We start from the raw sequence: 20,055 nt of genomic DNA on the forward strand, positions 1-20,055 counted from the left end.
AAATTCTGTTACTAGCCTCAATTACTGGACTGTCTCATAATCCAGGAAGAATTCAAAGATGCCCTTTTCATACGTTTCTCCCTAATACCCTTAATTAATTCCATAGCACCAAAATTAGAGAAAAATAAGTAAGTTGAGCTGGATTTTTTTAAAAAGTCAGGATTGAAGTGCTTTTCAATAAAAACCTATTTAAACCATATTTTAAATGACATTGAAGACCCAAAGAAACAAACAAGCTTTGACCATAGTTAGTGTCCTTTTCAAGGATCAAGGCAACAGTGTTCTCTATTCACCACTGTAAGATTCTCTAACAACATGGATGCCCAATTATAATGATCATATCCCTCTTTTCTCTTTAGTTCCTCATGAGAAGATCCTGGTCCACTTGGTTAGCAATCCTTCCATTCAAAATTGCAATGAGGATCTTCCCACTCAAAAGTATAACATTTCATTATCTACTTGCAGGAAAGAAAATACCTCCAAGTTTCTTGAGAAAGTGAATGTAAACGGCCTCCAGGAAGCCTTCAATACAGATTTTCCTTTCTTTCTGTTTTAACACATACAAATTTATATTATCACTTATTCTTGTTGATGCGTTATTTTGTAATTAATTGTCTGCCGTTTCATTGATGCTCTTTTTTCCTGTCCGGATATTTTATAAACTCTTCAAAACTACTGTGAATGTTTCCTTCTTCTAACTCTGTCCGAGGCCCAGCAGCCTAGCCAGCAGTCCATCAACTACAGGGTAGATTTGTCATTTAAAAGAAATTTTCTACAAAAAAATTTTTCTATCAAGTGCAATGTGACCTATTTTCTGACCATTCTAAATTGGCCTTCCCTCCTGCTGCATATTTCATCACAACTTCCTATTTTATTTGCTTTGTGAACTTTGTGGTGTGTTGGTAAATGTTTAACAACTGACCTTCCAGAGGGGAAAAAAAAAAAAAAAGGAAACTTCGATATATAATATTTGCCCATACGCAGGGTGTAAATGCTCCTGCCATGGCCAATCTAACGTGATGTCACCGCAAGTGATGTTGGGACAATATGCGCTTCATTGGGTCTTGTGAACAGAGTCAACAGGTTTCAGCATACAACTGTTTGCGGCCGTTACTGCTACCTAGGATGATCTGGTTTATTGTTTCTTTGTATCTGTTTCCCTTCAGGAAAATTAAACTCCATAAGGAAAAGGACTTCTTCCATGATTACCACTGGATCTCTCCAGCCTGGAGTATAGCAAGGACATATTGAACATTTGTTGGTAAAACACATAATCTGAATATACTGAATTTTTTAAAATGTTACGGTAATAATTCTTTTTATTAAAACTTTACTAAAGGTTGTGGGTTTTAAATATTTGGAAATATCTCCTGAATCGATGCGAGAGAGAGATGAGTCCAGTACCACTTTTAAAAATCATTTTATCTTGCCTCTCTTAAATCTCTTAGGCTTTGTCAATGGTGTAAATATGAGGTTGGGATGCAGAAAGAAAAAAGGAAGAAAATTGTAAGCTGTGAACTTAAATTTCATTATAAAAAGATCAATCATAATCTCCAACTGTGAAAATAGAAAAATGTTCATTTCAAAATGAAACAAAAACATCATTTTATATTCAATGAGTTAAATAGGCATAAATAAAATACCCTAGTATCAGAAAGACTTTGGACTTATTATATGTGCGATTGCCCATGGCGGAATCAGAGAAAAAGTTAATTATTATACGATGATTTACAAGATAACTGGTGACGTAAAATAATGCAAATAAGACCCTACCACTGAGGAATAATTATTCATATTTCAGGCTTCTGTCTCTCAAAGTTCTTTTTTATTTCTTTTGAAAGAAATAAAAAATAATTAGAATTGACTTTTTATATTTTTATTTCATCTTTAATTTTCTAACATCCAACTCTGAATTAGTAACTCTTCATTTCATTCTGATGTAATTTTTATTGTAGATGCTAGCTACAACACAAAATTTTTTTCCTGGCCTGGATTGTATACATTTCATTTATCATGGGCACAAAGTAACTCATGAAAAGGTTCAGTACATTTCTGTTAATTATATTATCTTTCACAACCTGACTCTCAAAGTCCCCCTTTGGCTTGTTTTTCTTGTACTCCAAATTAAAGGGTTTTTTGGGGGTTTTTTTTTGTTTTTACCCAAACACACAGCACATGTGCTCTCCCATCCCTGGCTTTGCTCTCTTGCTTCTTGGAATTCCCTTCTCCCTGTCACTGTCTTTTGTAAACCTGACATTATTCTAGACCCAATTCAGTCATCAAATCATTCATTCTTTGCACAGTACTTAGTCACTAATTGATCTCTTTCTTGTTTATTTATTACTTTGTTTATTGTCTTTCTTTCTCCTGCAGACCATAAGCCAAGTGGGAACAGGGCTTTTTCTTGTTTACTACAAAATCCCAGTGCCTAGAACACTGCCTAGCATACAGTAAGTACATTAAGCATTTCTTCAAAGAACAAATAAGTAATTATCAAAACAAATCTAAGGATTAAATGAATATAGTAAAGATTATTTATGACAATTTTAAAAAATAACACATTTGTATTCCAAAGTATAGGTTGGCACTTCATCTTAATTTACTGTTACTTTGACAAAGCTGTGAGAAGTAAGGAAGATAACATGATATCTTGAATCAGTAAAAAATAATTTCTAACACCTAGGGTTGAAAGAATTCCAGTTTGCAGGTGCTATTTTCCTCATATGACATTGTGCTTATTATACTTCGCTTATAATCTAACTACATTCATTTTCTTGGTATACTAAATTCTTTGTGCAAACCTTCTCTCGATTTTGTCATATAATTCAAAAAGATTCAAGTAAGAGAAACAGACCTTAACGTGGCTTTGAATGAATTTTTTAGCAACAACAGATTTTATACTGCAAAGTAGGTAGTCATTTTAATATTAACCTATATGGATATAGAATGGAACCAGGATTGTAGTTCTTTTCTCCTTTGACCTAAATTTCCTCCATGCATTCCTCTCTTTGAGGATAACTTAAGCATAACAAAAAAAAAAAAAAGAGAGAGAGAGAGAAAGGATAATATGTTATATATATTATCTATAAGATATATATGATACATAAAATATATATACATAAAATGCTGGAATCCCTAAATCTTCAGTAATACAAAATGAAGTGTAGTATTTCTTAGTAGAAAGCACAAGGGCTCTTGAACCCAAGTGCTACTATTCTTAAGCAAGTTGCTTAACCTCTATGAGCCTCAGTTTAATTATCTATAAAAGGATAACAATACCTACTTTTCTGGCTTCAAAGAGGAGAGAGAAACCAACCTAGCACCAAGCCTCGCATATATTAAGTGCTCAGTAAGTATTTAGTGAATTAATGAATTCCATTGAAAATATAGTTACAACTGAAATAAATGACTATATATCATTTAATGAAAAATTGTAGTGATTGTGTAACCAAATAACTAAGATAAATGCATAATTACGTGTTTCAACAATTACTTGATTAATACAAAATCAACAAAGCAAAATACACATGAGTAGATTAAATACATTGCCTGTGGTGGAATACTATGGCTAGTACAGTAGTGGTCTAGGCAATTATTCATGAGACCTAAGTATGATCACATTTCCTGAAGCCAAAGAAGAGGGTAAGGAACTTTTCTTATGTCTCTGCATGTCTAAAGTAGAAACTCACAAATACTATTGGGGATAGTTATTCATCTTCCATAAAAAACAAATTCTGACAGATATGCAGTGTTTGTTATTAATTTTCTACACCTACATAGACATAAGCTAAAGGCATTGAACCTGCCACTACCAGAAGCAATAACTAATGAATACATGGTGATTTGTGCTTTTACTTTTTCTTTTAATCCTTACAAAAACTCTACAAAGTCAACACAGAGAGGTTACCATAGAGCAAATTTTCAATTAGGGAGCTCAAGGTATAAGTCCAGAAACATGTTATAAAATGTTTGGTACTGGGGATACATAGAAAACAAAAAAACAAACAAACAAAAAAACCCAAAAAATAAAAACAAACAAACCCTAATCACCTAGACTTCGCGATCTGGGATTTGTGGAAATAGGTACAATTATGGCTTTTAGACTTATGAATCGCCCCGCTCAAATACATATCCATAATAAAGTATGTTGTTAAAAGAACTACATTAATGACTGATGGATTTGTATGTTCCTTTCATCCTCAATTACTGAATGAGGTTTGATATTTTGTGCACATCCACTAAACAGACTCTCCTATTTACTGTGCACAATGTAACTTTTTTCTGTTGTTTGATTTAAAGGATGTGGATAATGATAATCAATCAGAATTGTTGCCTCTTCCTGTCCTTTCTATGCTGCTTAGAGCACTTACTGCATGGAATTCTTACAGCTTGCTCATTTTTTGTCTCCTGACCTGGACTGAGCACTGTCCAGGGAAAGGGCCACGTCTCTTTAATCTTTGTGTGACCAGCACCTAGCATAGTGCTTGCCACACAGTTCAAGTGGGCTGGATGTTTGTTGTATGAGTAAATGCATACATACTCTGTTTTCGAAGTACTGTCACATGCACAGTATCATCAGACCCTCACAAAACTCAGATTGTAGGGTAGAATTAGTTCTCTCATTTTACAGAATCTCAGTGAAATGGAAGGTTATTAATTCCTCTGTTTGACAGATGAGGAAAGGGGATCAGTGAGAGACTATGTGATTTCTGAACAGCACATAACTAAGACTTGAATTTCAAGATCAGGGTTCTTTCTTAAGCACTAAATGAAAAGATAGGCATATTGAACTACTATTTTAAGTACGTCTTTAGGATCTATTTGGTGTATGGCCAGTCATCTTTAACTTACTCAAATCATTGGTGAAATCTTGCTTTTTTCCCCCCCAAATGTAAAAAATGGGATTGGAAAAGATCTTCAGAAACCACCCACATTGTAACTGGAAGACAATGAAATAAATTATATGCAAATATTTTGCTGTAAAACAGTGTCTGCATTTAAGAGTATATTGCTAGCCAAAACAATTTTGCTTTGTCATGGGAAGGGGATGGAGGCAGCTGAACCCACAGTCATCACCTTTCTGCTTATATAAGATTTCTATATGCTTCTTATTTTCTTGATCAGGAGATGAAAGTCCCTACAGTAACAGGATAGTGAAAGCCATCTGTTGGGGTGAAGGGGTCACAGCCAGTATTTGAAGGTTCTAGCCATTGAATCCTGATCGACTAACTCTAAAATGACCCTTTTAATAACATCATCTCCCACTAGACCACGGGCTACATGAAGGCAGGAACTGTCCTGAACTCCCAAGTCAGGCCGTGGCACATGGCATGTAACACTCCTAGCTTATCTCCTGTAACACATGTTCATTAATCAGGAAGTGGTAACTCTCAGTAACCACTGGCTACAAATCAACCCGAAAAAGTGCTAGGTATATGTTTTTCAAACTGAGTGATAAAAATTTCTCTTTGTGTGTGTGTTTTTTCAATTTATTTTTGAGAAGTTTGTGTTTAAGGTAAATTATTTTCTTGGCAATACACTCAGGTCCTTAATGGAGACCTAGTGATGGAACCCTGGCCTTAAGTCAGTTACCTTGTATGCTGTTATACTTCAACATTCCAAAAAACTTTAACAGAAATTAACAGCAACTGTAATGAAATCCCAACATTTCTGAACTACAAGCGTTTTCTCTCTAAGGGATGGGATTACTGCGTTGACAATTTCTCTTAATCTGACCCCCCCCCCCAATCCTCTTTCAATCTTCTTTCCCGAGAGAGACGTACGTACTCTCTGACCATTTGATCTGAGTGGAAAGTTGAAAGGGAGCAACACACCGGCTGCACCCATCCAGCGCTCCTTGGGGTGGAATAGCAAAGTTCTAGGGCAGAGCCTTCCTGCCCGGAGCCGGCGATGCAGCCGCTCTCCGCTACCTGCTCAGCTTCACGCCGCATCTGAAGGTCCGCCCGCCGCGGAGCAGTTGCGTCTCCATCTGGCTGCCAACCCACCCAAGCTTTCTTCTCCTCCACCACCACCACCTTCCCTCCTTCCCCCCTCCTCCCCCTCCTTTCCGTCTTCCCTCTCCACCCCCGCCCCCAATCTCCTCCTCTTTTTCTCACTACAAGCGGTTGCTGATGCTGAAGCCGAGCGTCACTTCGGCTCCCACGGCAGACATGGCGACATTGACAGTGGTCCAGCCGCTCACTCTGGACAGAGGTAAGGGAGCGGCTCGCCCGCCAGGCCACTGCGTCCCCTCTGCCTCCCACTCTGCCCCTGCCAAGTCCCACCGGGACAGCCGGACGCGCTCGGGCAGGGGCAGGAGGGCGAGCGAGGACGAGCGAAAACGAGCGTAGAAGGCGTTCGCGCCGAGAGCAGGATACTTTCTTCCCCTTTCTCCGCCCGCCACGTCTCCACTGCCCCTGCACGCTGCACTCGCCCGGCCCAGGAATGCCTTAGCCGGGCTCTGGCGCCCCCGCTGCCACTCCCAGCCCCTCGCCCGGTCGCCTCCGGGCCGCCGGCTTTGTTGGAGCGGAGGCGCAGGGACCGGTAGGCGCCCGGGGCTCGGGGTTGGAGAGGGGCAGGGAGGAAGCTCGCCGTGCCGGGCGAGGGCGCCTGCAGCCGGAGACCGCGGAAGCCTGGCGAGGGAGCTGCCTGCCAGCCTGCGCGGCCCGGGGGCCCGGGAGGGAGGAAGTTTGTCCGGGCGCCGGGGGACGAAGGTCGGTCGGGCTGCGGGTGCTCTGGCGGCCGCCCGGGGGCGGAGGAGGCGCCCCCCGGGGTGGCCTGTGCCGGGGCGCACGGCGGCTGGGCTGCATGCAGCGGCGAGGAGCTGCCCTCGGCCGAAAGGGCAACGCGGAGCACGGACAGCGGTGCCGGGGCTGGGGGCGCAGCGTCGCTGCAGCGGAGCCCGACTCTCCCGGCTTCGTGCTCCGAAGGCGGCCGAGGTCTCCTCTGCCCCCGCCGCCCGCAGCGCTCCGGTGGTGGGAACTCAGTTTCTCCTGCCCCAGCCTGCCTCGTTCGTTCTCTCCCAAGCCCGGTGCCAGCGCGCTGCCCGGGCTGCGGAAGGCGCTGGGACGCAGCGCAGGCTGCCTTGAAATTCAACTAATGACCCGCGACCCTGTGCGTCCTGCTCTCTGACTTGAATGGGGAAGCCGTGTTTGCTTCCTCCCAGGACCTCGCCAAGTCTAAGGCTAGAATCCTCCGCTGCTCTGGGGGCCCTCTCTGGAGCGCGCGTACCAGGTTCTACCTGTCCCTGTGTTTAGGTTTCCTTTCTGGCTTCCGACGTCTAATTATGCAGGCGCTGGAGTCCCACGACGCCGCAGCGGAGGACACCTGCTTGTCCCCGTCCTCAGCAGCCGGATTTAGGACCCTGGGCGGCCATTTGGAAATGGTTTGCTCAATCGAAGATGATTTAGTCCGATGTGCCTCTAAAAATATTCTTCCTAGTGGATTAAACTGGACTGTGGGGCAAAGCAAAGGAGCGTCCTGCGGCTAGTACAGTGCAGAAGCCAGGGAACTCCGTGGGGTTTTAATTTGGAGAGATTGTGGATGACTTTAACGCAGTCTGTTGGCGCCAGAACAGATACTATGTAGTGCCCATAGCAACCTTACTTGGGGTAAGAGTTGAAAAATAAAAAACAACAACAACAAAAAGAAAAAAGTAATAATTTTATGTTGGGAAATGTTGATTTGCAAGCTACTAAATTAATAACAGTGGTTAAAGAGCTCAGAAATCCGGGGTATAATCTATGATTTCACCCCCACTATCATCATCTACACTAAGCAGGATAAATCCATTGCCACTAAGAGCCAAACAGATGGCAAGCTATCAGAAATATGGATTTCCCACGAATTTCTGTTTTAATGTAATGAGCTCTTATATTGTCCCATTACTAAATCAGCCTTTAAATATCCCAAGTAAAACGACTACATTCGGAGAAAAAACAAACTCCAAGAAAATTGCCTACCTGAGCAATTTTATATATTAAGACTACTAAAAATATTTCACTTTTTGGGTTTTACCTTAGTCCTTAGATTCCTGTCTCGGTTGTGGGGAGGAAGTGCAATCAGATCTAGGTCTTGATCTATTCTTGAAGTTTGTTCTTGTTCACAGCCAGACTGTACCTGTCCTTTCCAGTGTGATTGGGTCCGGTTAGGAAGTCATTCAAGAGGCAAAATGAGACTGGCTGTAACTGAATAAATTAACCAGCAGCTAACTGCAAAGTCTGTGATTTACGGGTCATGAGTTATTGGCACCATTGCTGTACATGAAGTCAATGTGTATAAATATTTTTCCCTCCACCTTATTAAAATGTGATGAATTAATTGATAAATTGCATCATTAAACCAATGAAAGAAAGGTTTCTGAAAAATGGTCCCACCAAAAAATACAAGTCTGTTTAAAAAGGCAGCCCGATAATACTTACCTGGGTCCTATCTGGTTATAGCAGTGACTCTCACTTTGGGTGGCTTGGTTGGCATCTTTGGGCATCAGTCTTCCTCTGTGCTCCGTAAGGAATTTGGATTAGATGGTTCTGACACTGTGCAACTTTAATAGTCTATAATTCAGTTAGTGGGAATTAGAACTCAGTTTCTGGTCATCTACTGGAAGATTTTCCAGATTAGTTCCTCTCCCAGGTTGTTTGGGTGCCCTTTGATATGCCCAGAGGTCACCCACTGATTTGGCCCCATCAAAGCATTTCTCACATGCTGTTGGATCTGTCTACTTATTGAATGGTGCTCCTTGAGGGAAGAGACCATTTCTAAATTCGTTTTCATATTCTCAGTGCCTGCCATAGTTCCTGACTCACAGTAGAAGATCAAAAATTAATGTGAACTAAGGACTGCAGTAATTTCAGCAATGTTAAAAGATAGGGATTTAGTAGTGAACCAAGGTACAGTTCATAGAGTCATGACATTTTGGTTCTGGGAAAGATGGCAGGAAGAACACAGGCCAGTGGTTCTTAACCTTTCATTCCCCCTGTGTGCTTGACAGGTTCCTATCAGTAACCATAGCTCACAGAAGCTGTGATTAGTAACCTAGAGAGTTTGGGACAGGTAGGCAAAGGAGAAGGAAAGAAGTTGCTTGACAAGGCCTCCCAAAGACATCTCAGCAAACCTGAACGCATAAATCCATAATTTGATTTTTTTTTTCCTAGCATCTTTCCTTTTCAAGTGAAAAACGTTGAAGAAGCAATAAGTATTTTCAAGGTTACTCTACTAGTTAGTGGGAGATTTTATGCTAAAATTTAAATCTTTTTGTTTGATGCCCTTTAGCACCATAAACCGATTTATCTGCAATCTTCAGGGCAAAGGTTTTAAGCAAAGAAATCAAACCTGTGGATTGAAATTAAGATTTACTCCTCCCAGAATTCAAACAATATTATCTGAAAGTAGGAAGCTCAGGCATCTGCACCAGCTTCTTGGAGCTTGTTTGGGAAGCAAGCCTTTGCCAGGGTCAGGCTGGGCCCTGAAAAGGTTTTCAGTGCTCTGTGCATATTCCAAACTCTTTTCCACCTGTCATTAAGACCTCATATTAACCCTGTGCAGGCCTCTGGATGGCTATGGCCGGAGCAGGCTCCTGTTTACTCTGGTTCCAGTCCTTTGGATTCTTCACTTACTCATTGAGGGCCGGGTATAAGCCAGACCCTACTGTGGACAGTTAACTGGCTAACACAGTGGTGAACTAAACAGACATAATTCTAGTCTCCATGGCAATTAGAGCCCATGGAGAGAGAGAGCTTAATCCAAACACACACATATACACAAACAATTCATTCATTCAATAAATATTCATTCACTGAATATCATATATATACATTATATATAAAATATACTATAGAAATACCAGAAACAAAGTTCCTGGTTTTCTGGTCCTTAAGAGTGTAGTGGGGGAAACAGATAATAAATAAGGGACTGATTAAATAATTCAACAAATAAATATTGAGTGCTAGCCTTATGGAAAGCACTATTTTCGGCTTTGTGGCTAATGAACAAAAGAGATAAAGTCTAATGGAGTTTGCACACTAACGAGTGAGACCCAGAATGCACAGACACGTACAATTATTAAGTGCCAGTGAAGGAAGGTAAGACTGGATCAAGGAGACTAGCCAGGGCTGCTATTATCCATGTGATAGTCAAGAAAGGCCCTCCCTCTTGGGTTGATGACATTTGAGAAAAGATCCAAAATGAGGAAGCAAACCCTGCAGATATCTGGGAGAATGCCCTCTCTTGAAGGATGTTATCTGTGCATCCTGGAAACATCAAGGAAGTCCACATGAAAACAAGAGCACAGGGAAGAGTGGTGGAAAGTGAATGTGTTAGGTTGTTGGCCGGGGATTAGATGATGTGAGTTATGATAAGGATTTTAGATTGGTTGAAAGTATGAAGTACTATGAAGACAATAAAAATGACGTGCGGATGGAGAAGAATGGGGAAGGACCTCTCTAGATCAAGGAAAGGTCATGAGAAAGCAAAATTTAAACTGAGTTCTGATGTAGTAATACAATTTTTAGGAACAGCATTCTGGATAAAGGGAAGAATACACATAAAAGCAACTTGTACATATACACCTTGGCTACCATCCCGTTAATACATCTAGAACCAAGCAAATGATCAAAAAGAAAAATTACCAAGAGGTAGTAACACTCCAAATATGAATCCTAGGATAGAAATTTGGTTTTAAGTATACCAAGAAAGTCTATAGATCAGCTTTTTCTTCTTATTGCTAGGATAAACTATCATATAATTAGATTTTCAAAGACATACTGAGCACTGTAATTTACACGTCACTCTGCATAAATCTACATGTTGAACCCAAGTGGTCATAACATGAGATATAGTCATTTTTAGTCTAATATTTTATATTAGACAGTGATGTAGAAAGTAGTACCTGTAATTTACCCTTGTGGTAGAGAGAAGAGGCTGATAAAGAGATTAGTGTGGAGTCTTCCCTGCCAGAATTTTAAAATGTTTATAACAATTCCTCCCTACACCAGAGGTTAGTTTGCCGGGATTTTAATCTCTAAAACCGGGAATGACCTTCAGCTAAACTCAAGAGAACAAAGCAGGATGCAATCCATGATATTTAACACTTCCATAACAAAGGAAATAGGAATGCTTCACTACCTTCAAGACTTCGTGGATTTCAATACAGCAGCTCCAACTCTCCTTCACTTTCCCAGAAAAGATAATACAACAAGAATTCTCCAAAATTTCACTTCTCTGTACCTCCCCCCTCTAACTTTAATCAAAATTGCTTTATTTTTTGTTTTGTTTTGTTTTTTAATCAAGGCTTATAAACAAATAATATAAAACCAGGTCTTGGAGAAATATGGATAAATAAAACAATTTCTAGGAGTAATTAAAATTGTATCATTTTAAAAATTTGAGACTTTGTTGATGAGGTGATCAATAGTTTACAGTCTATATTAGGTGCCTACAAAAAATAAAATGATGGTATCAGTCAGTCATCTAACTTTTCGGTGAGTTAAATGCAACTTGGATAAGTCACAAAAGTATACATGGAAATCTTGATTTCTTGGTTTCTGAAAAGAGTTGTAATCTAAGGTACTGATTAAACAAATCTTGCTGTGTTTTCCCTTTTAAGGAAATAAAACTTTTAGGCCTTCAAAATTCTAATATAAAACCAAGAGCTTTTATTTTGTGGACTTCAACTTTATGGGGAAAAAAAAAAACAAGTCCAGGGGCGCCTGGGTGGCTCAGTTGTTAAGCGTCTGCCTTCGGCTCAGGACGTGATCCCAGAGTCCTCCGATCGAGCCCCACATCAGGCTCTTCTGCTGGGAGCCTGCTTCTTCCTCTCCTACTCCCCCTGCCTGTGTTCCCTCTCTCGCTGGCTGTCTCTCTCTCTGTCAAATAAAAAAATAAAATCTTAAAAAAAAAAAAAGAGTGCAAAATTGAATGCAAATGAAAATCCCGAGGGTGCCACACTTCTCATGGAATTTGTGATATATTAAAATTTTTCTTTCTTCTCTTTTCACTTTTCAGGGCATGCAGAGCTTATTACTTTATGTATCTCCCAATTCAAGCCTTGGGCAGCCTATAGCTTTCTAATCAACTGTATTCACCAGTTTTTATAAACTCTGTATTTTCCTGAAAATTGCTTTTGCTCACAGTCCAAAGGGGCTTGCCCCACCTCTCTCTCTTTGCTGTTTCTTTTAGCATAAGGAGTGATTGAGGAAGAAGGAAAACAAAAATTAAGTTAGTTCTTCTGTTGTTTCACACATGTATGCCCTGACGGTCAAGGTGGGTGGGGGTGGAAGGAGAAGAGGGATTGACTCTATCTTATGGCTCTTGTCCTAAAACGTTCTCAGATCAGCAGCCAGATATGTTTTCGTCAACAAACATTAAATGCTTGCTTGATTTCTCATGTTTTTTGTGAGCTTCACTACACATTAAAAAAATATTTTTATAGAACTTTTTTTTTTGACAATCAATATTTGAGTCTTTCATTCTGCACTATATAGTTACAGAAAATTTTCCAGGAGTCAGAATTATGCCATGTCCATCTTCTCTTTTTCTTTGAAAATGAAAAGTTGCAACAAGAAAGACCCAGATTTTAGAAATCTTTTGATTATTAAAAAAAGGTATTTTGCATTTAATGGGAGTTTTATGTACAGTTTTAAAATTGAAAAGAAATCAAGAAATTAATGATAGAACTTCCAGGAAAAGAAAAAGAAATCTGGTGTATACCTTCTAGTTTGGTACGCTAGCTATTCAAGCCCTGAGATGTATTTGGTGTGCTCTATCATTTATGAAATTAGTGTTTCTGCTTTTGGAGTGCTTCCTCGGGGATCACAACTAGGGCTTAACTAGGACTAGTAAGGAAAAGGAAACATTGAGTGAGTAGTATGAACTGGGAAGCTGTATACTGGGTATTACGGATGCTATTATAGGTGCAAAGCCAAAACCTCTTGGAGAGAATTCTTTTCTTAGTCTTGATATCAGTCTGTTAGGATACAGCCCTCATCAGATCAGATTGCTGGACTTCTTTATGTAGACTTTGGTACAGAGTTGGCACACTCCTAATACTTGTAGAATGAATGAATGAATGAAATTGACCCAGCTGAACTACCTATCATGGACACATTCGTAGTGCTTAAAAAAAAAAAAAAGACTTCCAACCTATAGTAATGTGAAACAGGTGGCTCTCTTACTCTATCACTTTGCTTCTGTGTGTATGTGTATGTGTAGCAGACTCCTAAAAGTGGCATATTCTCCAGGGCCAAGAAAGGGTGTCAGGTGTGGATGTTGATATCATGGTCCACGTTCATCGTTGACGTCCACCTGCTATTTTAACTTATTTGAACCCGCCAGCTAATGCCAAAATACAACTGAAAATGTTAAAAAAAAAAAAAAAAAAAAAGGTCTGTGTGTGTTTGTGTGTGGAGGGTCTAGCAGAATTGCCTCCACACACGCACATAAGCTACACTGCTTCATCCCTTTTTTTAAACTACAAATGGATGAATGATAAAGCTGTGTCCTGATAAGCAAGTTAAAATGGATTTAATTTGAAATCACTCTGTGTTGGCAAGTGGGAACGCACTTTAAAAGTCATATTGATTACGTCAATGATTTACTTCTGGGCTAGGTGGTAGACAAGTTGTTTTATGATTGAATTTTACTGACATTATGTGCTAGCTGAATTTGAAGACTGGTCTAATAAAAAAATAAATATGCCCAAACACTACCTGAAAAAAATTATGTTGAGTTAATACTTATTTTGAAGTTATACTCAGATAGTTATTTCTCTTGGACAGAAAACTATAGCTCCTTCTTTAAACTGATGGCATTTTCCCCTAGAAACACTGCAGCTATTTCAAGTCCAACTAGTTCTGCTATTTTTGTTTACTTGGCCAGTGTGGTGATAGTTATGATATTTCAGGATAAAATCTGGGGGTTTTTTTCTATCAAAGAATTATCTTTAACCAAAAAAGGCTAGAATGAAGGGAATCACAAAACGGCAATACAAGCTAAGCCCTCAGTTTAGATGGGGGAGAAAACCGTCAAATCCCAGCTGAGTCTATTTAATATAAATGAGGGAACTGGGAAATACTGCTGAGAGACTCCTGAAAGTGATTTTTTGAGGAAAATTGGAGAAGAGCAGTAATTGCTGATAGACAAATATCCTCGATTCCAAAAAGGTAAGAAAAGTGTTTTGGGAAACCATAGTTCAATCTACTTGTTTTTGCTTGCTGACAGAAAAATCTAAGGATATTAATAGAGGAATAGGATTTTGGAGCATGTAAAAGAAAGTGGTGATCCCACAGAGCCTACATGAGATCACTAAGAATAGATCTTGTCAAATTTCAGGCGTGTGCTATGACCATACTATACTCATGACATCACAATTTTTAGAGAAGCCTTGTGGACAATGTAGAAATATGTGAAGTGGATGATGCTATTCTTAGATTTCTAGTGGTTGAAACAATACTCCAAGGCAGTTTGGTTCTCCTCCTATTCACCGTCGTTACTGATATTTCGGATAAGAGTCATGGGCGATTTCTATAGATGACATAGAACTAGGCGAGATAGCAAATGATTAAAGAAACCATGTCAATATTCTAAAATTATACCTGGCTTGAATGGCAGGTTACAGCACAAGAGAGAAAATTTAGGGGCAATGAATAAAGTCTGCATTCATTCGCTCATTCACCAGGAAAAAAGAGCCAGCCCTGGCTATTTACTGCTCTTGGTCATACTGCCCAGTGAATACTGCCCCAGGCTCCACTCAACCACCCTGAAAACCTCAGACAGGCCCCGTCATCACGATTCAGTCCTGGGCTGGAGTAGGTGTGGTTTCAAATGCCAAAGATGCATTCCAGGGTCAGCCTGCCTGGATTTGAATCCCAGCTTTTCCATTTACTGGTTCTGCAACTTCCAAAGTTACTAGACTCTTTTGAATCTCCATTTTCTTATCTGTAAAGTGACGAACAACAAAAATAGCCATTAAATGACTTCATAAAATATTGGCTTTCCATGAGCTAATATGTATGAGGTACTTAGAACAGGTCATCCTAGTAACCACTCAACAATGATAATTATTTCTTCCTTGAGTCCTGGAGGTTCTGTACTCCTGCCCTACTCCCAGGGGGCAGAGACAATAATATTTCTTGTCTTCTGGCTATACTAAGAGGCGGGGACTATTTATTTTGGTATTTTCTAGAAGCAAGATGCATTTGGAGATGCGTGGAGGTCAAAACCAAAAGTTTCCTGTATACATACCTCATTTGCCAACCCACTCTTCCCAAATCACTTTTTTCTTGATTCTTGAATAACAACTTTTTTCCCCATAATTCTGTTGGAGTACTTAGCACACAAGATTGACTCTTTTCTTTGACACTGCTGTCACCCTAACAAAATTAAGTTATTTACATTCATCTTTGTGTACCCATTACCTATCACAGTGCCTGAAAGATAAGTGCTCAGATGTGTGCTGAATAAATTACTGGTGGGTCTTCACATGTTGCAGGTGAAGGCAGTAAGCCTAGGTAGGTGAGCAGATGACACAAGATGACAGATTTTTATTTAAGAAAAAAAAAATTCTCTACATGTACTCCGCTCAAAATTCAAATGGGTGCGTTCCAGGAATTAGTGAACATCCTACCCCTGAATTACTGGAAATGTACAGGCGGAAGTTGACTGACAGATTGGAAAAGCTACAGAGTGACTTTAAGATTCAGTAAAAGTTTAGGACAGGGATTAGAGTTTCTGTAGATGTTCATTGTTTTTATTTTATTTTGTTTGTGTGCAGGTATCAAAAGCGTACTAAATGGTTGCCTGGGGAAAATATAACCAAGAGCAACTTTTTTTTTTTTTTTTTTTACTCCTTTGCAGTGCTATTTCGTTGTTAAGCATCACAGAACAGGGAGAGGCATATATATGCCAGTCGGGGGAAAGAGCTCTGGATCCCAATGCCTGGATACAAGCCCTACCCATCCTTGTCTCTCCCTTGCTATGTCAACTTGGCCTGTTGCTACCTTCTCTGTATTTTAGTTTTCATCGGTAAGATTGAAAATAATATCTCTCTGCCTCTTGAGGTTGCTCTAAAAATGAACTGGGAAAACATATGCAAGTGCTCAGCACACTGCCAGGTCCATAGAAGTGCTCAGTCCTGATTGATTATTCCCCACCTCTTCTCCCCAGGGCATGCGTTTTTTCCCCAGTGCCATCAATGAAAAGTGTACAAGCTTCAGATTTAGACAGATGGGGATTTGAATTGAAATTCTGCCACTTACTATCTGTGGAAGCTTAAGATTTTTCTTATTCTCTCCACGTTTTCTTTCTTTCATTCTTAATACAGGAATAATGACACTCACTTTATATGGTGATCCATTCCTTTGATTCTTCGCTCACTTGGCCATTCAAGGAAAAGTGAATGAGTCTACTTTGTGCCTGGTACCAAGTCAAGGGCGAGAGGTAGAGCTTGCCGTCTAGGGTAGATAGCCACGAAGCAGGTAATTTATGATAAGATAGTTCAAGTGCTGTGTCAGTGGCTCACTCATTGAGCATTTACTACATTACACCGCGTTACATTACATATACTGCTATACAGCCAGGCGTTCTGCTCAGATCTCTTCTTGTTTCATTTCAATTAGTCCCCAAAACAAGACTTTGAGGCAGATGCTATTAGTATTTTGAAGATGGGGGAATTGAGGCATAAAGAGGCTAAATAAAGTGATTGAGGCTCAGGCTGGTTGATTCTTGAGGCCTTCATCTTGATCACTATGCTACGCCAGAGAGCAAGTGCATAGGTGTGTAACGGGGTCTGTAGCAAGCTTTGAGGAATTTGAACTTGTAAGAGGCAAAAGATGCAGTGGTGCTTGTAAAGTCTTCAAAAGACAGACAGACAGACAGACAGAAGGCACACCAGGAATGCATGTTACCCTGGACAAAAGACAAATGACTTTGTCCAATGCTTACAAAAGGAACGTATACTAATGTTGCTAAAGATTAATTTAAGTGATGTATTTTTAAAGAGTCTACCACAATTATTGTAAAATAGCAGGTGTTTAATAAATGGTTGTGCTTATTAATTTCTTAGTACTGAAGAGACAATCCCCGTAGATAGAATTACAAGAAAGTACTAGCAATGTTCTGGTCTTTCCCATGCTGTGCCGGTGAACCAAAAGATAATGACTGCGGCGTTCTGATTACCTTTCAGGGCTCTGTACTGCACAGCCAAAACTTCTTTATAGACCTAGAATTTTCACAGGTTCTCATAAGGGAGTGATAATAGTGTCTGGAATCCCCTTTCCTTACAGTCTTTGCCTCTTAAGTGGAATTAGTGAGAGGGATTTGGGATGTGGCAGAACTCAAATTGCAGGCACACAGAAAATTGTGACTTCTTTTTCTCTTTCAAAATTAGCTTTCAATGTCTTGAAGATTATAAACACACTCTGCTTACCCATTATTATTAAAATACATGCGTTGAGGTTTGAATATGGATTTCGGTGGCCCAAGTAACGCTGTGGTTGTCTAGCATTAAGTGTGGAAGAGGTGTTTCACCTAAATACAACTTAACAGATGACTGAAGTCTACCCCTTTAGGCCCCAAACTTACTAATTTTTAACTTACTATATTTTAAAAACATAGGATTCATTTACTTTTCTTCTTTGATACAGTGTATATTCTCTAGAAGATGGGATTTTTGTAAAGGAATTGTGGAAGATAAAACCAATAAGGCAGTAAAACGTAATGCACATTACGGAAGGAATGATGAGATACTTATGTGGATGGCCCAAAGGGAAATTCTGCATCACTTCAGCTTCTCAAGCCTACTTTAGTTAGTTGAGGTTGACGGCTACATGCCTCTGGATAAATGAGGTATTCTGGATCATGGAGACACTCATTTCTTCTGATATCACACATGTTCCCAGTATTGCCAATTTGGCCTCCAAATGATAACTGTGAATAGCGGAATATTAAGATGGGCGTATGTTATGGACGGAACGTGTCTCTCCCCTTCCTGTTGACGTGTTGAAGCCCTGGCCCCCAACATGATAGTATTTGGACTTTTGGGAGGTAATTAGATTCAGGTGAGGTCATGAGGGTGGGGCCCCGTGTTGAGATTAATGCCCTTCTAAGAAGAGACCAGAGTATTCTCTCACCTGGTGAGCATGAACAGGCAGAAGGCAGAGGCTGCAAGCCAGGGAGCCAGCTGAAGGAATGGAATCTACGGGCACCTTGATCTTGAACTTGCCAGCCTCCAGAACCGTGAGAAATAAAAGCCTATTTTTTTAAACCACCTAGTTGATGGTATTTGGTTATAGCCATCTGAGACAGTGTGGCAATCATCACATGATCTTGGCCTCAGCAGTTCTCTGTCCTAAGTAGTTGAACAAATTAGCCACAGGCAAGATTTGTTGTACCTAGGTACACATTAAAGTATGCCTAATTTCCTGCTTACTTTCATTTTCTCCCCTCTCTAGGCTTTGAAATCTCTGCTTTGCATGTACTAACAAGTTTTCGAAGCTTCTTCTCTTGCATGGCTCTCCACTATTTTCAGAGCTTTAAAAGAAAATATATTTAATGATTCTTTTCTCAAAAGTTTCTCTGGGGTATTTTTCAAGAGGAGATTTTCTATTTGTGAATTGCATGTTTTCCAAATGTGAAGGAGCTCTAACTAATCGATTGTCTTATATTCACATAATACTTTCCTGATCTATTATGGATGTAGGCCTTTGCTTATCTTGCTATTATCTTTCTTTTATTGTTTGTGGTGGTAGCCCTAGGGTTGACAGTATATATCTTTAATTTAGCACAGTTGTCCTTCGAACAATACACTTCGAATTGCTTTTTCCCATCTTTTGTACTATTGCGGTCCCTATGCTTGAAGCCCGTAATTCGTTGCTACTAAACCAGGGGTCAAAAGCCATGCCCCCAAACCAAATTTAGCCCGTGAGGTAAGGTTGTATTTTTACATTTTTAAATGGTTAGAAAACTCAAAAGAAGAATATTTTGACAGAAGAAAATTCTATTAAATTCAAATTTCAGTGTCCATAAGTAAAGTTTGATTGGAACACGGCCAGGATCATTCATTTACCTATTGTCCATGGCTGTTCTCCAGCTACAAAGGCATTGAGAGTTGAGGAGTTGCGACAGACCATTTGGTCTGGAAAGCCCACACTATTTGCTGTCTGACTCTTTACAGAAAATGCTTGCTGACCTCTGCTTTTGAAGCATTAGAAAAATAGAGAAGAGAACATGTCTTTTATATTTACCTTCAATATAACCATTTGAGGGTCTTTACCCTCAGCTTTCAGTCTTTCTTGTGCACCTGTGTCCCAGATGGTTCTCTCTCCTTGCTCTCTGCCTTCCCCCAAGGGCATACTGCTGTTGCTTGTTACTTGATACTAGTCTGGCGGTGGGGAACAGAGGGGTTTCTCTATTGTCCTGGCCCAGCCTCAGTCTGAGGAAGGCCCTGTGCCTGAGTGCCAAGGATGGGGCTTTCTCAGCGATCCTGCCTCTCAATGGGCTACAAACTAAAAGCTGCGCCTTTATCTTTGCAAGATCTTGTGGAGGAGAGGTCACCACGCCTTCACTAGTGGTAGGAGATTTCTAACAGTACTGGCATGGGATCCTGGAACTAGGAGTTTCCTGCCTCCTTCTCCCTCCCCTCTGTGGTAGAGACTATTTCTTTTACCATCATCCTGTTGTAATTTGTCTTCACTTCCGGTCCTCATCCAGATCCATTCTTCCTCATGAGCTTCCAGTAAAAGTTTGTGGAAAAAAGCCCATGAGTATTTGCCTGTGCTCACTCGCCTTCTCTGCTTGGAGGAGTTTCTATTCCCTTGGTTACTACTGTTTTGCCAGGTTAACTCAATCTGTGCGAGCTGTAATTCATACTAACCTAGCTGAGTAAGGAATTGTGTTCCCAGTTGGGAAGACAGGCTTTGAAAGTATTTTTGCAGCTTAGTTAATTTTCGGTACTGATTTGCACATCTGAGCAACTATTTGGTTAGGCAGACTGTCTTTATGTTGTTACTCATATTTCGAATTAAAATCCAATTTGGAGACTAATTTGAGTGAATCTGTAATATG

General features: G+C 40.1%; 1 protein-coding gene and 1 long non-coding RNA gene across 2 annotated transcripts in view; one reads left to right on the forward strand and one right to left on the reverse strand.

Moving 5' to 3' along the window:
- LOC148108659 (uncharacterized) overlaps nt 1-8,191 on the reverse strand; it is a 32,389-nt gene extending 24,198 nt beyond the window's left edge. Inside the window, exon 1 of the long non-coding RNA XR_015727156.1 lies at nt 8,017-8,191. This is a non-coding gene — a long non-coding RNA (uncharacterized LOC148108659). The remainder of the gene's footprint in view (nt 1-8,016) is intronic.
- LIN7A (lin-7 cell polarity scaffold A) overlaps nt 5,775-20,055 on the forward strand; it is a 119,365-nt gene continuing 105,084 nt past the window's right edge. The window contains exon 1 of the mRNA XM_045779818.2: nt 5,775-6,213. Coding sequence (XP_045635774.1) covers nt 6,132-6,213 — 82 coding nt within the window. The 5' untranslated portion in view covers nt 5,775-6,131. The remainder of the gene's footprint in view (nt 6,214-20,055) is intronic.

Source organism: Ursus americanus, chromosome 17 (assembly GCF_024610735.1).
Source record: "Ursus americanus isolate L20-20 chromosome 17, mUrsAme1.1.p, whole genome shotgun sequence".
Classification (NCBI taxonomy): Eukaryota; Metazoa; Chordata; class Mammalia; order Carnivora; family Ursidae; genus Ursus; species Ursus americanus.